Here is a 19,636-nt window from a genome sequence, read left to right as displayed (position 1 = left end):
ACAATTCACATCAGCTGAGGACGAGGAGAGAACAATGTCCTGGGCTGCATTGTTCTATATTATTCTTACTACGTACATTGACTGACCGGAGCTCTTAAAGATGATGCTTCATTTTAGGCCACCAGCCATAAGATGATTGCCGTGTGTTTCAATAAACACTCAGTGTTTCCAGGCTCATTTTAATTTCTGATTTTAAGTGCCTTCATATTTAATGGGAAAAAAGAAGGACATGATTGCCCTATACAAATACATTAGGGGCATAAATACCAGGGAGGCTGAAGACTATCGAAGCTAAAGGACAGTGTTGACACAAGAATATCAGAATATAAGCTGGCCAAATTCCGACTGGAAATTAGAAGAAGGTTTCTAACCATCGGAGGGGTGAGGTTCTGGAACAGCCGGCCAATAGGAGCTGTGGGGGGCAAACCGCTTAATCAGTTGTAAAATGTATTACTGTAGTTGTATGGCAGGGTTGCTTGTAACAGTGGGGAGCAGGGCTCAACCGCCCTGGGGCTCCCTTCCAGGTTATGAACTGTGTTCCTAAGGCTCATGTTTCAGCTGACCACCAGCAGGGTCATTTCCTACCCAGTGCATTCTGGGAGGCTTTTCTATTGCCTTCCTCTGAAGCATCAGGAATGGCTACGTCTGGAAGTGGGAAACTGGACTGGAGATGGGGAGGGGGACACAAGGCTCTGAGCTGGCACCAAACATTTTCTCTTTCAGGGGCTTGCCTGGCTGGCTCTTGCTCCCATGCTCAGGGTCGACTGATCGCCATAGGTGGGGCTGGGAAGGAATTTCCCGACTGGTCAGATGGGCAGGGACTTTGGGGTTTTTTCGCCTACCTCTGCAGTGGGAGAATTATCTGGGTATATTTCATTTCATCATTTCTTTGGACACTGGTGCATCTCAGACCCTCCTATTCTCAGCCTCGGGCACTTACCAGTATCGGCTCCTGTGGGTCGCAAGGGCGAGGGTTAGGTTTAAGGTGAGGGCGAGGGTTAGGTTTAGGGCGAGGGTTAGCGTGAGGGCGAGGGCTAGGGTCAGGGTCAGGGCGAGGGCGAGGGCGTGGGCGAGGATTAGGTTTAGGGGGAGGGTTAGGGTTAGGGCGAGGGTTGGGGTGGGGGTGAGGGTTGGGGCGGTGGCGAGGGCGAGGATTAGGGTTAGGGCAAGGGTGAGGGCAAGGATTAGGGTGAGGGAGAGGGTTAGGGTTAGGGCAAGGGTTGGGGCGGGGGTGAGGGCGAGGGCGAGGGTTAGGGCGAGGAGTTAGGGCTAGGATTAGGGTTTCGGGACAATGAATAGATGATTACTTGGAACTCTGAAGTACCATCTCCTATGTCCTAAGCACTTCAGTAACTAGTTATATTAGCAGAAGATAATTGGCCATTTACAACCATTCACAGATATTTACTACTTAAACTTCAAAGAGCACCACAAACAAAAGTATTCTTACATTCAAAGTTCCATCAAAATGTTCATATGCTCCTTTTGAACTCTTAATCAATAGAATAGGGTGAGGGTTTAGGGTTAGGGTTTGAGTAAGGGTGAGGGTTAGGGTTGGGGTTTAGGGTGAGCGTGAGGGTTTGGGGTGAGAGCGAGGGCTAGGATTAGGGTTAGGGCGAGGGTTAGGGTTAGGTCGAGGGCAAGGACAAGAGTTAGGGTGAGGTTAAGGGTGAGGGATATGGTTAGGGATAGGGCGATGGCAAGGGATAGGGTTAGGGTAGCGGCAAGGGTTAGGGTTGGGGTTAGGGTTTAGGGTGAGGGCAAGGGCTAGGATTAGGGTGAGGGCGAGGGATAGGGTTAGGGCAGGGGTGAGGATTGGGGCGAGGGCGAGGGTTGGGGCAAGGATTCGGTTGAGGGCGAAGGCAAGGGCGAGAATTAGTTTGCAGGCGAAGGCAAGGGCAAGGATTAGGGTGAGGGCGAAGGCGAGGGCGAGATTTCAAGTGACGGCGAAGCCGAGGGCGAGATTTCAAGTGAGGGCGAAGCCGAGGGCAAGATTTCAAGTGTGGGCGAAGGCAAGGGCGAGATTTCAAGTGTGGGCGAAGGCAAGGGCGAGATTTCAAGGAGGGCGAGATTTCAAGCCGAGGGCGAGATTTCAAGTGTGGGCGAAGGCAAGGGCGAGATTTCAAGTGAGGGCGAAGGCGAGGGCGAGATTTCAAGTGTGGGCGAAGCCGAGGGTGAGATTTCAAGTGTGGGCGAAGCCGAGGGCGAGATTTCAAGTGAGGGCGAGAGGGCGAGATTTCAAGTGAGGGCGAAGCCGAGGGCGAGATTTCAAGTGAGGGCGAAGCCGAGGGCGAGATTTCAAGTGAGGGCGAAGGCGAGGGCGAGGGAGGGCGAAATTTAAGGTGAGGGCGAAGGCGAGGGCGAGATTTCAAGTGAGGGCGAGGCGAGGGCGAGATTTCATTTAGATTTAAGGTGAGGGCGAAGGCGAGGGCGAGATTTCAAGTGAGGGCGAAGCCGAGGGCGAGATTTCAAGTGAGGGCGAAGCCGAGGGCGAGATTTCAAGTGAGGGCGAAGGCAAGGGCGAGATTTCAAGTGTGGGCGAAGGCAAGGGCGAGATTTCAAGTGAGGGCGAAGGCGAGGGCGAGATTTCAAGTGAGGGCGAAGCCGAGGGCGAGATTTCAAGTGAGGGATTTAAGGTGAGGGCGAAGCCGAGGGCGAGATTTCAAGTGAGGGCGAAGGCGAGGGCGAGATTTAAGGTGAGGGCGAAGCCGAGGGCGAGATTTCAAGTGAGGGCGAAGCCGAGGGCGAGATTTCAAGTGAGGGCGAAGCGGAGGGCGAGATTTCAAGTGAGGGCGAAGGCAAGAGATTTCAAGTGTGGGCGAAGGCAAGGGCGAGATTTCAAGGTGAGGGCGAAGCCGAGGGCGAGATTTCAAGTGAGGGCGAAGCCGAGGGCGAAATTTCAAGTGAGGGCGAAGCCGAGGGCAAAATTTAATGTGAGGGTGAAGGCGAGGGCGAGATTTCAAGTGAGGGTGAAGGCGAGGGCGAGATTTCAAGTGAGGGCGAGGGCGAGATTTCAAGTGAGGGCGAAGCTGAGGGCGAAGATTAGAGTGAGGGCGAAGCCGAAGGTGAAGATTAGAGTGCGGGCGAAGCCGAGGGGGAAGATTAGGGTGCGGGCGAAGCCGAGGGCAAAAATTAGAGTGAGGGCGAAGGCGTTGGCGAGGATTAAGGTGAGGGCGAAGGCGAGGGCGAAGATTAGGGTGAGTGCGAGGGCGAGGGTAAGGGCGAGGGGTTAGGGCTAGGATTAGGGTTTCGGGACAATGAATAGATGGTTACTTGGAACTCTGAAGTATCATCTCCTATGTCCTAAGCAATTGGTAACTAATTATATTAGCAGAAGATAATTGGCCATTTACAACCATTCACAGGTATTTACTACTTAAACTTCAAAGAGCACCACAAACAAAAGTATTCTTACATTCAAAGTTCCATCAAAATGTTCATATGCTCCTTTTGAACTCTTAATCAATAGAATAGGGTGAGGGTTTAGGGTTAGGTTTTGGGTGAGGGTTAGGGTTGGGTTTAGGGTGAGCTTGAGGATTTAGGGTGAGGGCAAGGGCTAGGGCTAGGGTGATGGCGAGGGTTAGGGCGAGGTTTAGGTTAGGTTGAGGGTGAGGACAAGAGTTAGGGTGAGGGCGAGGGGTGAGGGCGAGGGGTTAGGGTTAGGGTTTAGGGACAATGAATAGATGATTACTTGGAACTCTGTATTCTTACATTCAAAGGGTGAGGGCGAAGGTGAGGGCAAGGATTAAGGTGAGGGTGAGGCTGAGGGCGAGGATTTGGGTGAGGGCGTGGGCGAGGATTAGGGTGAGGGCGTAGATTTAGGCGAGGGCGAGGTTGAGGGCAAGGATTAGGGTTTGGCTGAGGGCACTGTCGAGGATTAGGGTGTGGGCGAAGGTGAGGGCAAGGATTAAGGTGAGGGCGAGGCTGAGGGCGAGGATTTGGGTGAGGGCGTGGGCGAGGATTAGGGTGAGTGCGTAGATTTAGGCAAGGGCGAGGGTAAGGGCGAGGATTAGGGTGAGGGCGAGGGTAGGGCGAGGATTAGGCTGAGGGTGATGGCGAGGATTCGGGTTAGATCAGGTAGAGGCTGTATGGTAGGGGCTGTTTGAACATGTATAAGAAACAGCTCCTGCCCCAAAGAATTTACAATCTAAACAGAAAAGGGTGGGAGAAAGGATGGATTACGGTCCCCATTTGTTAGATGAGGAACTAAAGCACAAAGAGGCTAAGTGACTGGCCCATGGTCACACGGGGGGGGGGGGGGGGGGGGGGAGAGGGGGCTGTGGCAGAGCCCAGAATAGATCCCCAGAGCTCCTAAGTGTCTGTCCTATCCCTTTAACACAAGATCATCCTTTCTCTCAAGGCAGATTTAGGTTAATATAGATCCGGATCTAAACTGTGTATCTCAGACCCAATCTCTGTTTTTAACCCAATGCAAAATTTCAGAAGACAACCCAGAGTAAAGGATGCACAAAAGCATTCCTGTAATCAGAAGGCGGTTCATGAGTAACACCACGTTACTCACTGGCCCCTGGACGTGTGAACCAGCAGGGTGATGAGCGTGGAGGTTGCTGGGCAGATGCAGTTCAAAGCCAGCATGGCGTATTTGCATTCTTCTTCACAGACCACATGATCTGAAATGAAAAAGACAGTGCAATTACTACCCTCTGAGCAGCGTGTTCATTTTTCTGATGTACGTGCCTCCTACCACTGGTAATGGTCTTTGGATGATTTTCTAGCTAGCCAGTTGCTATACGTGGGAGGCTGGGGAGGGGGTATGCACCGCTGTGTGAGGATGCTGGAGATTGTTTTATGTTCCAGTTCCTGTGAAGTCAGCGCAGATTGATTAAGCACAGAAGGGGGCTTTTGGGAAAAGCATCTTGTTTTCAGTACATACGATAAATGTTTTCAATTAATCAGAAACCCACCTTGGATGACGCAGGGGGAGCAATGAAAACGAGAGTAAATGCAGGGAGGAAAAATAGATTCACTGAATGGAAATCTGCCAAGTAAACAGAATCCAATCCAGACCCCCTAAGGCAGTGTAAGGGGAGAGGGATGAACTTCAAACCCCAGTGCCTGGCTCAAATTCATTCCCTGAAGGACGAGGTATCACATTGACAGCCTAATGAGCTGTATTCAATCTCAATTGTCCTCTTTAAAAGAAAAAAATTGATTAGTGCCTCCACACCCTCCGCCCCCCCCCCCAAATCTGGTAACATACTTGAATTTAGGCCGAATCCTGCCACTGTTCCACATGGTAGCTTGAGGGCAGATAGAAGGCAGAATCCATGGTCCAAATTACGTAAGTGGGAGATCATAGGGATAAAGAGATGCTCAGAAGATAAGAAAAGCTGTCTCTCTTCAGTGTAATGGCCCTGATCACAGATTCTAAACTGCTCTGTACTTTTCAAAACCATAGAACCCTCAATCCTAACTTGGGAGACTCCCCATGAAAACACTTAAAACACGACTGTACCTAACAATACAAACACTCTACATTTTTAAAAGGTTTTCAGAAACTTTTGATAAGGTTTACAAGTTTGTTTGCATTTTGAGTTGATGGATAGGCCTCTGGCCCACCTCATAATGATCCAGAGGGACTATTCTCCCAGTGACCTAAGTCGGTGAGTCACATTAGCATTACTAGCTGTCTCAAACATAAAAAGTGCCATTCTAGGTCAGATCAATGGTCCATCTAGCATGGTATCCTGTCTCCAGCAACGGCCAGTACCCAAGCTTCAGGAGGAGTGTACGGAACAGGGCAGTTGGAGGGATCCATCCTGTCTTCTCCTTCTGGCTTCTGGCAGTCGAGAGATTTAGGGACACCCCAAGCATAGGACTGTATCCTTGAGCATCTTGGCTAATAGCCATTGATGGACCCGTCCTCCATGAACATCACTAGTTCTTGTTTGAACCCAGTTATACTTTTGACCATCACACCATTCCATGGCAATGAGTTCCACAGATGAATTGTGCTTTTGTGTGAAAAAACATTTCCTCTTTTTTTTATTAAACTTGATGCCTATTAATTTCATCTGGCTTTTGTATTGTAGGAATAGGTAAATAACACTTCTCCATTCACTTTTTCCAGACCATTCATGATTTTACAGACCACTAGCATATGCCCCCTTAATCGTCTCTTTTCTAAGCTGAACAGTTTGATATTTTTAGTCTCTTCTTGCATTGAAGCTGTTCCACACCCTTGATCATTTTGGTTGCCCTTTTCCAAACTTCTTCCAGTTCCACTATATCCTTTTTGAGATGGGGTGACCAGAACTGGACATGGTATTTAAGATGTGGATGCACCATGAATTTATATAGCAGCATTCTGATATGTTCCATCTTATTTTCTATCCCTTTCCTAGTAGTCCCTAACTTTCTGTTAGTCTTTTTGACCACTGCTGCATAACAAGCTGAAGTTTTCAGTCAACTTCAGAGACTTCAAGATCTCCTCCTTGTGTGGTAACAGCTAATTTGTGTACCTGGGACTATTTTTTCCAATGTGCATTACTTTGCACTTACCAGTCTTAAATCTCATCTGCCATTTTGTTGCCCAGTCACCTGGTTTTCTGAGATCCTCTCTTCTGTCAGCTTTGGACTTAACTACCATGAATAATTTTTTTATCATCTGCAAACTTTGCCACTTCACTGTTCAACCCATTTTCCAGATCATTAATGAATATTTTGAACAGCACGGGTCCCCGTACAGTTCCTTGGGTGAACCCCCCCTGTTCATCTCTCTCCATTATGACAACTGACCATTTATTCCTATCCTTTGTTTCCTATCTTTTAATCAGTTACTAATTCACAAGAGAATTTTCCTTCTTATCTCATGTCTACTTAGTTTCCTTAAGAGCTTTTGGTGAGGGATCTTATCCAAGGCCCTCTGAAAATCCAAGTACACGGTATCGACTGGATCACTCGTTGACACCTTCAGAAGAATTCTAATAAAATGGTGAGGCACGATTTTTCTTTACAACAGCCGTGTTGACTTCCCCAACAAATCGTGTTTATCTGTGTGTCTGATAGTTCTGTCCTTTACTATAATTGCCCAGGACTGAAGTTCGGCTCGCTGGCCTGTAACTGCCAGGCCTGCCTCCCGAACTCTTTTTATTAAGTGTAATTCCTGTGCTACAACAGACAGAGGATGGATGATCTAGAAGGATCAAGAAACTAGAGGAGATTGCGCCACCCGGGCAGTGGATATTCTGGCAGCGAGAGGTTCACACTGGTGGCTGGAAGAAACACTGGAACCCATCGGTGGTGAGCTGCAATGAATATTCAAGAACGTGCGTAGACTTGTGGCAGTGTTCTGAATAAGCCTCCCGCCGGGGCTCCTTGTGTGGCTAAGACAAGCAGATCTGGCCTGCCGGGGGGAGCCCACATCTGCGCACACCACACAGAACTCACCCGCAAACTTGACATGAAACTTGTTCTCAGGCTTTAGAATCTGAACGTAGAGCGGGCAGTTGGGAGCAAAATCCTTCACCGCCCAGGCCCGCAGGATGGTCTGATGGTCCTGAGGAAAGAGAAAGGCAAGAGCAATGCTATAAACAGCCCTCGGGCAGTTCAGCACCTCCATGTTTTGGGTTTAATTCACAAGCAATGGCGTCTTGTGGTCACAGAGACACAAGCACTGCCAGGATCACTGCAGAGACCCAACCCTCCCAGGCAGCCCTTTAGAACAAACGTGGAGACTTGAATTGAAACAGTAAAAATAAAAGGAGTTCAGTCTAGGATTTGCAAAATTTCCTTTGGGGTCCTGTGAAAACCCCGGCTGGAACCTCCTGGCATCCCAATCCGCAACTGTAACTGATTCACTACATACACAGACCTTGATAAAGCAACACACACCAGGTAAATGTGGGAATCTGGGTCGTCCCAATGGCACGGAAGGCGACACCCCCGACCGTCTGCCCCAGGGGATCTGAGGAGAAGATATGCCTGAAATCTTGGTAAATAATAACTCGGTACGCATTATCCCTGCTATCAGAGGAGCGCCGCCCTTCGCTGAATTCGTTCTGTTGCCACTATTCAAGTGCAGTTTCCTCCCTGCCTAAAGAAAACGGATCTAGAAGGGGTCCTAAAGAGACCCTGACTTTCACGCTGGAAGTCACTTCTTCCCACATCACCCCTGTATGTCCTTCCCCCGCCAACCCTCTTCATTCTCCAGCCTGAGGCCAGCAGGCAGACAGTGCCTCTCATTTAGCTGGTGTGACAAAGCTCTTCCTCCACCCCGGCGGGGCCAGCGCTTCCTTCCAGCGGCAGGTCAGGGAACTGCTTCACCCCCTAGTGTTTCTTCCACCCTCCAGTGGTGGGGGAGGGTAATGCAGCCACTCTAAGATGGCTGCCCCCTGCTGGCTCCCAGTCCTGCCTCTGGTTCTCTTAGGCCCTTGCCTCTTCGGTGGGGTTCTTGCCCCTGATGGGGCTGATGGAGGATTGGGGGTGGGGGGCTGGTCGCTCCCTCGACTCCGGGCCCCAACCCAGGGACCCTACAAGCAGCAGCCTCACACTGTGGCTTTGGGAAAGCTGCTGGCTTCCCTGGGCTACTTCCCCGGGCCCCTTGACTTAATGTCCGCACCCTGCTCAGACAGGGACCCTTCCTAGCCCAAACCAAATGTCCAGTTCAATCTGTCCCTTCTGGCAGGGTCTCTTCCCTTAGGACTCCAGGCCTGGGAAAGGTCCTTTGCCCTCTTTGTACCTGCAGTGTCTTCTCCTGCCAGCGTCCTGCTCCTTCTCGGTAACCCTCCCGGCTCTTGACAGCGTCTGGCCTGCTCACACTCTCTGCTAGCTCGCCTCACTCCCACAACTCCAGCCGCACCTTTCTCTGGAGGGGAGGCTTTTTAACAAGTCCTGGGCAGGGCCTTGATTGGCTCCAGGTGTGTTAATTAACAGGGAATAAACCCTGCTCAGCTACCAGGGGAAAGGGACTTGGCTGATACATCGGCCTTCCAGCCCTCTCCGGTAGCCATCCAGTCTGACCACTGGTGTCACGCTGGTTCCAGTGAAGTATCCAAACATTATCATCATTTCCCTTCAGAGTTTTACAGGACGCACTTAAATCCACCTGACTGAATCCCAGACTCCTTGATCTCAAAGCACAAGCAGCTACTGCCAGCTTTGTTAGTAGCAGGCTTGTCAGCCTCTGCGCTGCCACTTTGCTACCAACCAGGGTTTTAGTGAGGTTTGAGTTTATTCAGTAATCAAAGAGGCCTGGAATAAGTGAGCGGCTGTACTTAGAAAATGGGTTGATTAGACAGCACCTACCAGAAAGACTGTAGTTAGCACAGTCTGTGAGAACCAGTCCTACAGATGGCGACAGGGAGCTTCTGTTCTTTGTCTGCTTCTGGTTACCTGTTTACGGCCCAGTACCGATATACCCAAGGCTGTTTACAGTTTTGGTTCCGTTTCTCTTTTCTCATACAGATATATTTATTTTTGGTAGATTTCCAGACTTTCCATCAGACATTTCCAACTGCATAATCAACATCTGCTGCTTACTCCATTTTATATTCCTTCTTATTGCAGTTAGGACATTCCTTGCTCAGTAAAGAGAGCAAGGGGCTGTGTCCAAGGTTGTCATATTTTTCTTGGGCATAAGCTTTCATGGGCAGAAACCCACTTCGTCAGATGCATCTGAAAGCTTATGGCCAAATAAATGTGTTAGTCTTTAAGGTGCACAGGACTCTGGTTGTTTTGCTGGAAACAGACTAACACGGCTACCCCTCTGGAACTCATATTTGTCTTAACACTTTTAGCAAACTGGTAATTTGCCACGTCTTTGGCGTTTCTGAAAAGCACTCCAGTACTTTGGCTGACAAGCCAGCTACCAGGCCAACGAGAGACTGGCCTATCAGTCATCATCCGTGCGTGGCTTATCCTAGAAGAGGACAGAGCACCACACTGAGTGTGTGTGGCTAAACCCACATTAGCTTTCGTCTTAAACATTGCTCATGGTTGCACTGACATTGCTGAAGCTCCATTGGATTTAGCAGCATGCCTGTCCTGGCATATGTGAGGCACAAGCTGTTTTACTGCTGCGCCATTTAATTCTAGGTCTACGGGACATGTTGACAAAGACATCATTAGCCAGTCTCCCCTTGTGCTCCTGCCCTGGCTCTCACCGGTGGAGCCGCACCATTGCTAGTGCCATGGTGGGAGAATTAAAGAAATAAGGCCTTAGTAAACTATCTTCACAACACATGCCCAAATCTGGGTCACTGCAGCATGCAACACTGCCTACATGGACTGGATAGGGAGTTCTGTTTTCTAAGCACTTCAGCTATCCCCAGCATACCCTGGAGAGCTACAGGTATTAAACTTGGTGGAAGCTGCCTGGCAGGAGCTACTCGTAATTATTTCTTACATTTTCGAGCTAACGCTGTCCTTGAGCTTTGACAGTAAAGAATCACTTGACCAGCCGAACACACTGAATGGCCCAAAGGAAACGTGCTGCACTTTACTCTTCATTTTAAAAAGGGTGAAGTCTTTATTGTCTCCTCACTCAGGAGTTAGCCTGGCAGCAGAACACCTTGGGGACCTGGCCCCTCAGCAGGTTTTTTCAAGCCTGCGCGTTCTCCCTCATGACCCCCCCCCCCCTTCCCTGAGGCCGTGGCAAAGTCACAGTCCTGAACTGATGGCATCACGCACACTTCAAACAGCTGCGGCCGCAGACCAGCCTGTGGCTTCCCTGTAATTGAAAAGCTGGCACGGCTGTAGCTTGCCACATGCTGTCCCTCCAGCCTGTCCGGCAGCCCTGAGCCTTGGCTCAAATTTTATACATGTCGGTAAATACGTACCAGCCCGGGAGACAACCTGACACACAGAGACCATCACGAAAGGGGCAAAACCAGCAAACAGGAGCAGGGGAATCTGTTCAGCAACATGGACAAAGCCCCGCGGCACGCGTATGAACATGGAACACCACCAAGGTTGCAAAATGCCACCATATTTTAATGCAGCGGTTCTCATTCTTTGTCATTCTAGGACCCCGGTTTGCATACCAGGACACTCCCCAAGGACTCTCCCTCCTGTCCAACCAGGACTTCTCTCTTATTTAGCACTAGGGGGAGAGTCCAGTGAGTTGTGACCTCCTGATACCTTTTCATGACCCTTCCTTGCAGCTCGTGACCCCTGGGTTGAGAACCTCGGTTTTCATGCACCCTGGTTTGGAGTATGCCTCTGACTCATTCTGTTGACAGGCACTTGTGTATTCAGCCCTTGTGGTCAGCCCTCTATTCTCACAACCAAATTGGCCCCCACCCTCTCATACTGCTCTTCCCAATGTCAGTGTCTTGTGTTGATGGATCATGATCTCTTTGCCACCTGGCCCCTCGTGTGGATAACCTCACCATCTCTGCTCTAACTTCTCACCTGTTCTCCTTCCCTCAGCTTTATCTGGGCATGTTCAGAGATCCCATACCTCGCTTCCTCATTCCGATGTCTTTGGGCCTGTCTTCTTGGGTATTTTTTCACTGCATGCAGGCTGGGGAGGTTTTTAGCTCACAAAGTTCACGGTGAGCTCCAAGCCCCAGGTCTGCCAATCTTAGCTTATGTACCATATACACAAATGATAAAAGCATCATGAGGTGGCAAAAAAGCATCACTGCCTCTGGCTGGGGAGCGGTAGACAGCCCATTGTTGAATGCACTTGATGTTTTTGACACTAAGGAGAGAAACATTGGAATGATCATACTGGATCACACTAGGACTCCCTCTTGTCCAGTATCCTTGTCTTCAACAGCAGATGCTCCAGAGCAAAGTGCAAGGATCCCTGCACTAGGAAGTTATGGGATAACCTGCCCCAGGCAATGTCAATTAATATTAGCATTGTAAGTTTGTTAGCACCCATAACCCAGAGGTCAATAGATGGAACCAGACTCTGCTGACTACCACCTCCTTTTGGGGGAGTTCTTTGGCCTGGTCATGCGGGAGGTCAGACTAGATTATTATAATGGTCCTTACTGGCTTTAACAGCTCTGAATATACAATAAACCCAGCCCTGTCTTACCGCGGCCGTGCGGTCCGCCTCGTTTCGACTGCTGAGGATGAAACAGGCCTCTCCATTATCCATCCTGCAAAAAGAAAGGGTTCCATGTATCACACACAGCCAGCAAACTTGTGTATCTCACAGAAACTCAGCCAGAGAGTCTCTTGGCCTGGTTTCTGAGTGGTCATCAAAGACGGCACACATGGGCACTGCTAATGTTTGCCAGGAATCAGGTCGCCCGCCCTGTCACATCACAAGAAAGAGCAGAGCTAACCTGCACGGAGGCCATTCCATGCTGCTGTTAGCAAATTCAACACATCAGAATGGGAACAGCAGTGATGTTAGAAAGGACCGAGCTGAACCAGTCAAGCCGAGCGTACGCTGTTCCCTTGTGGACAACTAGCGTGGTAATTTGTGTGTGTCCCGCGGTTAAGCAACCTGCCCAGAGAGAGAGTCTGCGGCCTGTGGAGCTAGAGGCTATTTCACGGCAAGGGCAGGTAGCGATAAGTTGTCTCACAACCCTGAGTATCTCTGGGGCACGCCACACCACCTCCCCCGTAGGGAGCTGACAGGGCTGCGAGCAGCCGGCCAGCTCTCTGCACAGGCGCCTGTGAACGCCACAGAAAGCCAGCCATTATTTTCCCACAGTTATTTCAGCTGTGGGAGGACCTGGCATGGCTCAGGTAATTAAACAGCAGAGCCTCTGGCTCCAGCAGGCGACAGCCACGAAACACTTTGTGGACAGTGGAAAGCGGCTCTGATTGTCGTATGTCACATCCCTGCGTCTGTCTCATCCATCTAGACTGAAAACTCTTCAGGGAGGGGACTGCGTCAAGGGGTGTGTCTTCAGCACCGAGCTAACTTGGGTGATCAGCCCCGGGACAGCACACCCACGTTGGGTTAGCCTGGGGGCGAGCAGCCATGCTCACGCGCGTGTGTCTATTGACTGCGTCCACCCTGGCACTGCACTCCCTCGTGGGAGGCATTAGCACTTTGGGTTCACATCCCATCGCCCTTCGCTCTGCAGAAAGCTCAGCCACTCCATGATTCTTTCCCAGTGAATTGTGGGAGAACCTGGTTGTCTTCTGGGCACACGTGCGGTGTGCACACTGGAGGACGCGCAGCGCTCAAGTGGTTTAGCCGGCATTTGCATTGCAAAGAGGGCAGGCTACCCTGTCACTCGGGTGTTCACCTAAGCCCCACAACAGGCCAGTGAGCCTGAATGCAAAGAACTAGTGTGCTCAGGGGAGAGAGTTTTGTGTGTTGAAAAGAAAGAGATAAGGCCCCTCCCACGCTCGCCGGAAAAACTCGAGTTAACTCTGCAGGGAACACAAGCCCTACGTCTATATAGTTCCTAATGCCTGTCCTCCGGCAGCCCTAGGGACTGTTGTAATAAACACAATTAATAATAAACATGCAGCAGGCAAGGCAGCGGGGATGGGTCAGTATGATTTTCAATGGTGCTTTCCACTGCTTTTGTAGAGCGATGTCATTGTAAGGCGAAATTGTGTGACGGCTTGTGTTACCCTCTCTTTTTTTCCAGTAAGCTTGATTTAAACATGATTTCTCTCTCTTGGATTTTAATTACAATGTCATTTTCCCAAGGAGACCTCGGCAGACACAGCGAACAATGTAAAGCAAATTTACTCAATAGGTATTTATAAGGCAATGGAGAGAGACACACAAGGAGCCAGGAGAATAAAAGATTAGTTTCACCGTTTTGTTTTGTGCAAACTGTCCTGTGAACTCGTAAATACACTCTGAGCATTAAAGAGACAGGAGGAAAGGAAAAGGAACAAATAAGTGAAATAGGAAAAAAAGAGCTCTGTGAGTGCGGCGGGGTTAATCCATTATTCTAAGCACCTTAATAACCAGCTAAGTGCAGAGTTTCTTAAAAGAGTTCTACTAGGCTAGGACTGGATTCAAAAGGAACTAGTAATTGGCAGGCTTTAAAGAAATTTCAAAGCCCCGTTATTCCATTTCCAGTCCACCCCTCACCTTGTTATCCCCAGAATGAAGGACCCCTAGCTAGAGTTCAAGTATCTGAAGTCTATTTTTAAGACTTTGACAGCAACGGCAGAGAAAATTGTTGTATGAGGTGCACGAATCTTTTATGACTGTTTGAATTGGGGTTAGCCTGCAAGGCCACACTGAAGGGTACATTCCTCCATTTCGTATCCAGTGAGTTTAAATGTGGGCTTTGCTGTTTACATCCATTACTGATGTATCCTGAGCTCTCAGCCCTGAGATGTACGTCCTTAATAAGGGCTTGTCTACGCTTGAAATGCTACAGAGGCATAGCTGCGCTGCTGTAGTGCTTCAGAGTAGACACTACCTATGCCGATGGGAGGTGTTTTCCTGTCAGCATAGGTAATCCACCCTCCAGGAGACGGTAGCTAGGAAGAATTCTTCCATTGACCTAGCACTGTATCCACTCAGGGTTAGGTGGGCATAACTACACAGCTCAGTGGAGTAGATATTGTACACCCCTGAGCAACGTAGTTAAGCCAACTTAACTTTCTAGCGTAGACCAGGCCTTAGTAAGCTGCTTTTCTTCGTGGCATCCTTTCACCTTTGTGTCTGGCTGATGGGAATGGTCCAGATCTTCAGGCAATAGCATACAGGTAGCATTCATTTTAACCAACAATGGATTCTAGCCACTGGCGGGAGCTTTGTACTGAAACGTCCAGTGTTCTTCTTTTAAAATCTCTATAGCTTAGATTGGCTATTGGGGCCATCCACCAGTGAGCGAGGTTTCCCTGCTGGAGTGTTTTGACTCGCCCATGCTTACCTAGGAAGATGAATAGCAGCAGTGTAATCAATGCTACAATATGGGCATGCATATTCCCTGCACTGAATAAAAGCAACCGCCTATGCTGGTAGCCATAACAGGAGTCTTGGAGGACTATTTCCCTTTCCCACCTCTGTGGTTCTTGCTAGGACTGGTTCTATACTCACTTTGCTCTCATCAGATCCTGATCTTTCAGTGCAGAGCCCTGAAGATAGATCACTCGCTGAGACCACAGAGGAATCTGAAGGACCCGCCGAACTTGTATATCCATCTCTGTCGGACAAAGTATCACTACATAGTAATCCTGAAAGAGAAAAGCCAGCGTTTGCTTGTAAGCCTGACAGTGCTATAGTCTGCATGCATGTGCCGACTCAGTAAGATCAAGAATGAACAGGCCAGTCCATACAGCTTTCTGTGTTGCGCTATTAATGGTTTGAGATCACTCTGCACCAGTTCTGGGACAGCACAAGTGTTTGGAAGCACCTCAGTCACCTTTGCATAATAGCGCTAATTCAGGCACATCTGACAACTGAATTGTTACAGGGCTGCACGTTTGGATCAGAAAAGTGGGGCTCTGTGTATTTAGCGAAATGAACAGGACTTAAAAAATGAAATCTCTATTGAGCCAAGGCTGACAGTGACGACAGCGAAATCTTTATTGGTTCTTGAATTAGAGGCAAATACAAGATGCACGTGAGGTGTTCTTAATAGTAGTGAGCTGAAAGTTACATCCATTCACTGATAAACTGCGCTGATTAGACTGGATTATTCCATTTGGAGCTGGGTACGTTTCTCTGGGGTTTAAGAATCAAACAGTTTATTTATATATAAGTCATTCAATTCAGTAAACACTTTTTAATAGAAAAAAAAAATCAAATCTGTATAGGCATTTTCAATATGCCTGGATACTACAGCAACAAGTGCGGCAGAAAAACCCAAAATAGCCCAGGCACTGAGGCAGGTACGTACTGCCGGTACGTTGTGTCATTTAGGCAGGTAAGTACTGCAAGCTACTGAATCTACTAGGACTATTATAATATGTGTTTTTTTCTGTGCTGTTTGCGTATCTGATTTGTGTATTCTGTATGGTGAATTGAAACTAATGACCAGATTACACTGAAGACTAATCTGGTTGAACTGGTATTTTCTACTGCAGTGCAGTGCACGTATTACCCACAGCAATGTCTAGCACCACCAGTAAGGACCCTTGTTCAACTGCTAACAACGGTAGCCCTGAAATAAGACGCCACTGCCTTTACCTGCAGTCGGGGATGGGCATAGAACTCATTCAGGAAGTCCATCAGGAGGTCAATCTTGAGGGAACTGACACAAAGGACAACATGTTTCTCTGTCTGTGCTCGGTGGCGGCTGTAATTCCCCCCTGATTTCTGGCGTTCCATCCAGAGGTACACAAGCTCTTCAAACTGCAAACAAAGGCAGACGGCTCATTTCTGAACATGGGATGGCCGAACACGTTCAAAGATTCAGAGCACTTTCACTGCTACAAACTGCACAGCCATCGATATAATGGTTAGCCATGTACACCTGGGCAAGGTTAAGAGAGCTCTGGACAAAGGAGAGTAAAGTTTATACATGTATAGTGTTGTGTGTAATACACAGGAATGTAATCAATGTGTGTTATGCTGTGACGATGGGCATCATGCAAATGCCTGTAATAGAGAGCGAGAGAGAATGGAGAAGACACAGATAGGATAGACCTATTCACCTGTACACTGTACACTGACATTCACCTGTACACTCTCTTGGAAATGGGTTGCTTCATTTCAAGAAGCATTAAATGACAAACATCCTGAGTTTTTCTGTAGTGTACAGTGCTATATATGCCCGTATTGCAATACATATGTATACTCAACACACATGTATACATGTTAAAATGAACACACATCACATACAGCATAGCATATGCAGAACACTTCCTATGACGTTGATGAATATCTCTTGTGATGGGGCAATGGCTGAGATGCATTTTTGCGTATGGCCCTTTGTGACAAAACTCCCCCCATGGTTCCCTCACATGCCATCTCAGCCATTTCTGGGCCATAACTGCAACAACGTGTTTTCCAGCTATCCTGCTAGCGTGCGTGCATGCCCACCCACAATCTTTTCCTTGTTCTTTTTAAGGACAGATTCGGAAGGAAATATACTTTTGATATTCAGTCCCAAAGGAATACCTTTTCTAAGCACATTTCCCTATTCCCCTCACCTGACATTAAGCAGTGACAGGAAGTGAAAACTTCAGGCAATAGGTTGTCATTGCCACATCATGCTGATGGCTGGTGGAGAAGGAACACTGGCTTGTTTGCTCCCAGACGTGATGCATCAAATGCCACGCCTCAGTGGTTTGTTGACAGCGCCCCAACAGAGCAGAAACTAAATTCCCTCTGTACCATGAGTTGAGAATTCCTCTGTCTCCTCTGGGAATCTCAAACCACCTCCCCACTCAACTGGCTAGTCAGGTGGAAATCCCCCTTCTGCCGGTGCTTCTCACAAGCCATGATATGCCAGAAACATTGCCATTTCTAATGTGGGCTCAATGCATCTTTCTCTTCACAGCTGCGCTGCCCTTACCTGGAGGGGCAGCACGACGAGGGCAACACAAATCATTATAACCACCAGGAGCTGTGAGGGCCAGATCTTGGGGGTCACGTCTCCATAGCCCACGGTGGAGAAGGTGACGATGCAGAAGTAGAAAGACTTAAAGAGGGAGAGGTTGTCACCGGCTCTTTCTAAATGCTGGATGCCACAGGTTCTGGAGGGAGAGGGGAAAGGGAGCATGTATCCATTAGGCTTTCACACAGCACTCCATGAAACACCAGGTTCCTGATCCTGCAATGTATAATGCCCTCCACTCCTAATGAGGTCAGGCCGGGATGAAGGCCCTCTGGTCCTTGCAGGAGGATGCCCTAGAAGAAGTCTTGAAGCTACTAGATTCATGGACAGAATTTGTTCCTGGTGTATCACCAGTGCTTTCAGCAGATCAGGGATAATCTGGCCAGCTTTATAGCATTTATAGTTTAGAGGTTCAGTTTGGTCCACATAATTCTCCCCCCTACATTAATATGCTCATCAGAACATTACCCCAAACTCTGGACATCAGGTCACATGCTCATGTAGTATGAAATCACTTATGTAGGTGGCATGGATTCCGAGGCCTGATGTTTCTTCTGAACTGAGTGTTGCAGAAAGGTAAACAGGAAGCTCATTCAGTCCTGAACCCCTTCCTTGACGTGACTCAGACGACATGACGGGCGCTCAGTCTCATGACTGACTTCAAACGAGGTTCTTCAGCAAGCGTGATGCTGCTAATGCATTTCACTCCCCACCCTACCACTTTTGTGTGCCTCTCTCCTTGGAAACACAAACCCTCTGGAACCAAGTAGCTAATCTCCTCAGTAGTCAGTCATCATAACTTTAAAAGTTTAAAAGTCATCTTGGCGAACAGAAATAACATATAGGTAGCCTGGGAATTTAATTCTAGTGCCATCAAATAGGCCAGGAAATACATATAGCACCACAGAGGGGAAGAGTTTCTAAAGGCAAAGTGTAATGACTATGTAAGAAATTAGATTAATGTGAGGGACTTGTTTTTATTTAAAAAGACCTGTCAGGATGTTTAGAATTATCATGCTCATCTGCGTCACTTTCTGTCCACTTACAGTTTAACTGGTCCAGATCAGTCCAGACCAGTGGAGGTCCATTTAAGGTCCAGACCAGGAGAGAGGTAAGAAAATGCCAAAGGTCTAATAAGATACTAAATATCTAAAAGAAGTCCATTTTGTTTTAAATGCACAGAGTAAAGGGTTCCATTAATTAGCAGATGCCTCCACGGCCCATTAGACAAATGGAAATTCAGCAACCATGGTAACCTCCCACAGTTGAACAGCATATTTAGGAAGTGCAATGGCCTTTAATGTACAAGCCATCACTGCTGAACTAGTGTCCAAAAAACCCTCCCCTCTGAACATCACCGGATTCACCCAGGCTGTTACAGCAATTATTGCCCTGCTCACACCATGTTTACTTAGAGAAGCCAGCTATGATCCTGGCATGCACCAATTAAAATGTTTCTGTTAAAATCATGTAATTAATGATGATCATTGGTTCCTAAAATAGGAACTGATCTGCCTGAAACTAAATGTTCAGGAAGACCAAACAAGATAAAGAGAAGCTCTCAGTCAGTGGAGCACAATTGATTCTTTTATCCGCCATCAGAACTGCTGATGAAGTTAAAAAACAAACAAACCCAAAATGCTACAAAAACGTGTTCTGAACATTTGGAGTCAGTTCTGTCTGGTGTAAACTGGTGTAGCTCCATCGAGGTCTATGCTGATTTACACCAGATACGGACCTTAATCACATAAGACTAAATACTGCCCCCACTGACACCATTGATACGCTCCCATTGAATTCAATGGACCCAGAATTTGGCCCTGTACAATTTGTGATGGATGAATATAAAAATGCTTGGGAATTAAATTTGGTTTGGATAAACAGGCCTAAACCATGATGCTTCTCTCAATATACATAGAGAGAGTTCTCTGGAATCAGGCTGGAAAATTCCTGCTGCAGGCCATGGGTAGAATCTCCTGCAAGTTTCCAAATCACTGCATGGGGTTTTGGTGCACTCCTCCAATGAAAGCCAATAGGGGTCATGTGGTTAACCCCTCCCGGCCCCCACTGAGTGGCATGAAAATTCACCCCCAACCACACCATTCTTCATTATTCCGGTCAACAGGAAATAGCACCAGCAAAGTGCAAATGGTAACTTATAAAGTCTGTTTTGTTGACTTTTCCATTAGACCTTTGAGAGCAAGACAGCTTCTGCTATGGAGGCC

General features: G+C 48.2%; 1 protein-coding gene across 3 annotated transcripts in view; it reads right to left on the bottom strand.

The window, feature by feature from the left end:
• KCNT1 (potassium sodium-activated channel subfamily T member 1) overlaps positions 1-19,636 on the bottom strand; it is a 159,082-nt gene that overhangs the window by 32,209 nt on the left and 107,237 nt on the right. For all 3 annotated transcript variants that reach the window (XM_067541596.1, XM_067541597.1, XM_067541598.1), the window contains 6 exons: positions 17,370-17,550; positions 16,040-16,204; positions 14,948-15,084; positions 12,011-12,074; positions 7,411-7,519; positions 4,523-4,631 (listed from right to left, as the gene is read on the bottom strand). In XM_067541596.1, the coding sequence (XP_067397697.1) occupies positions 4,523-4,631; positions 7,411-7,519; positions 12,011-12,074; positions 14,948-15,084; positions 16,040-16,204; positions 17,370-17,550 (765 nt within the window). The remainder of the gene's footprint in view (positions 1-4,522; positions 4,632-7,410; positions 7,520-12,010; positions 12,075-14,947; positions 15,085-16,039; positions 16,205-17,369; positions 17,551-19,636) is intronic.

This window comes from Emydura macquarii, unplaced genomic scaffold (genome assembly GCF_026122565.2).
Source record: "Emydura macquarii macquarii isolate MOO-44397 ecotype Brisbane River unplaced genomic scaffold, CSIRO-AGI_Emac_v2 contig_691, whole genome shotgun sequence".
Classification (NCBI taxonomy): Eukaryota; Metazoa; Chordata; order Testudines; family Chelidae; genus Emydura; species Emydura macquarii.
Note: the sequence above shows the minus strand (reverse complement) of the source record. Positions and strands in the feature narration are given on the sequence as shown.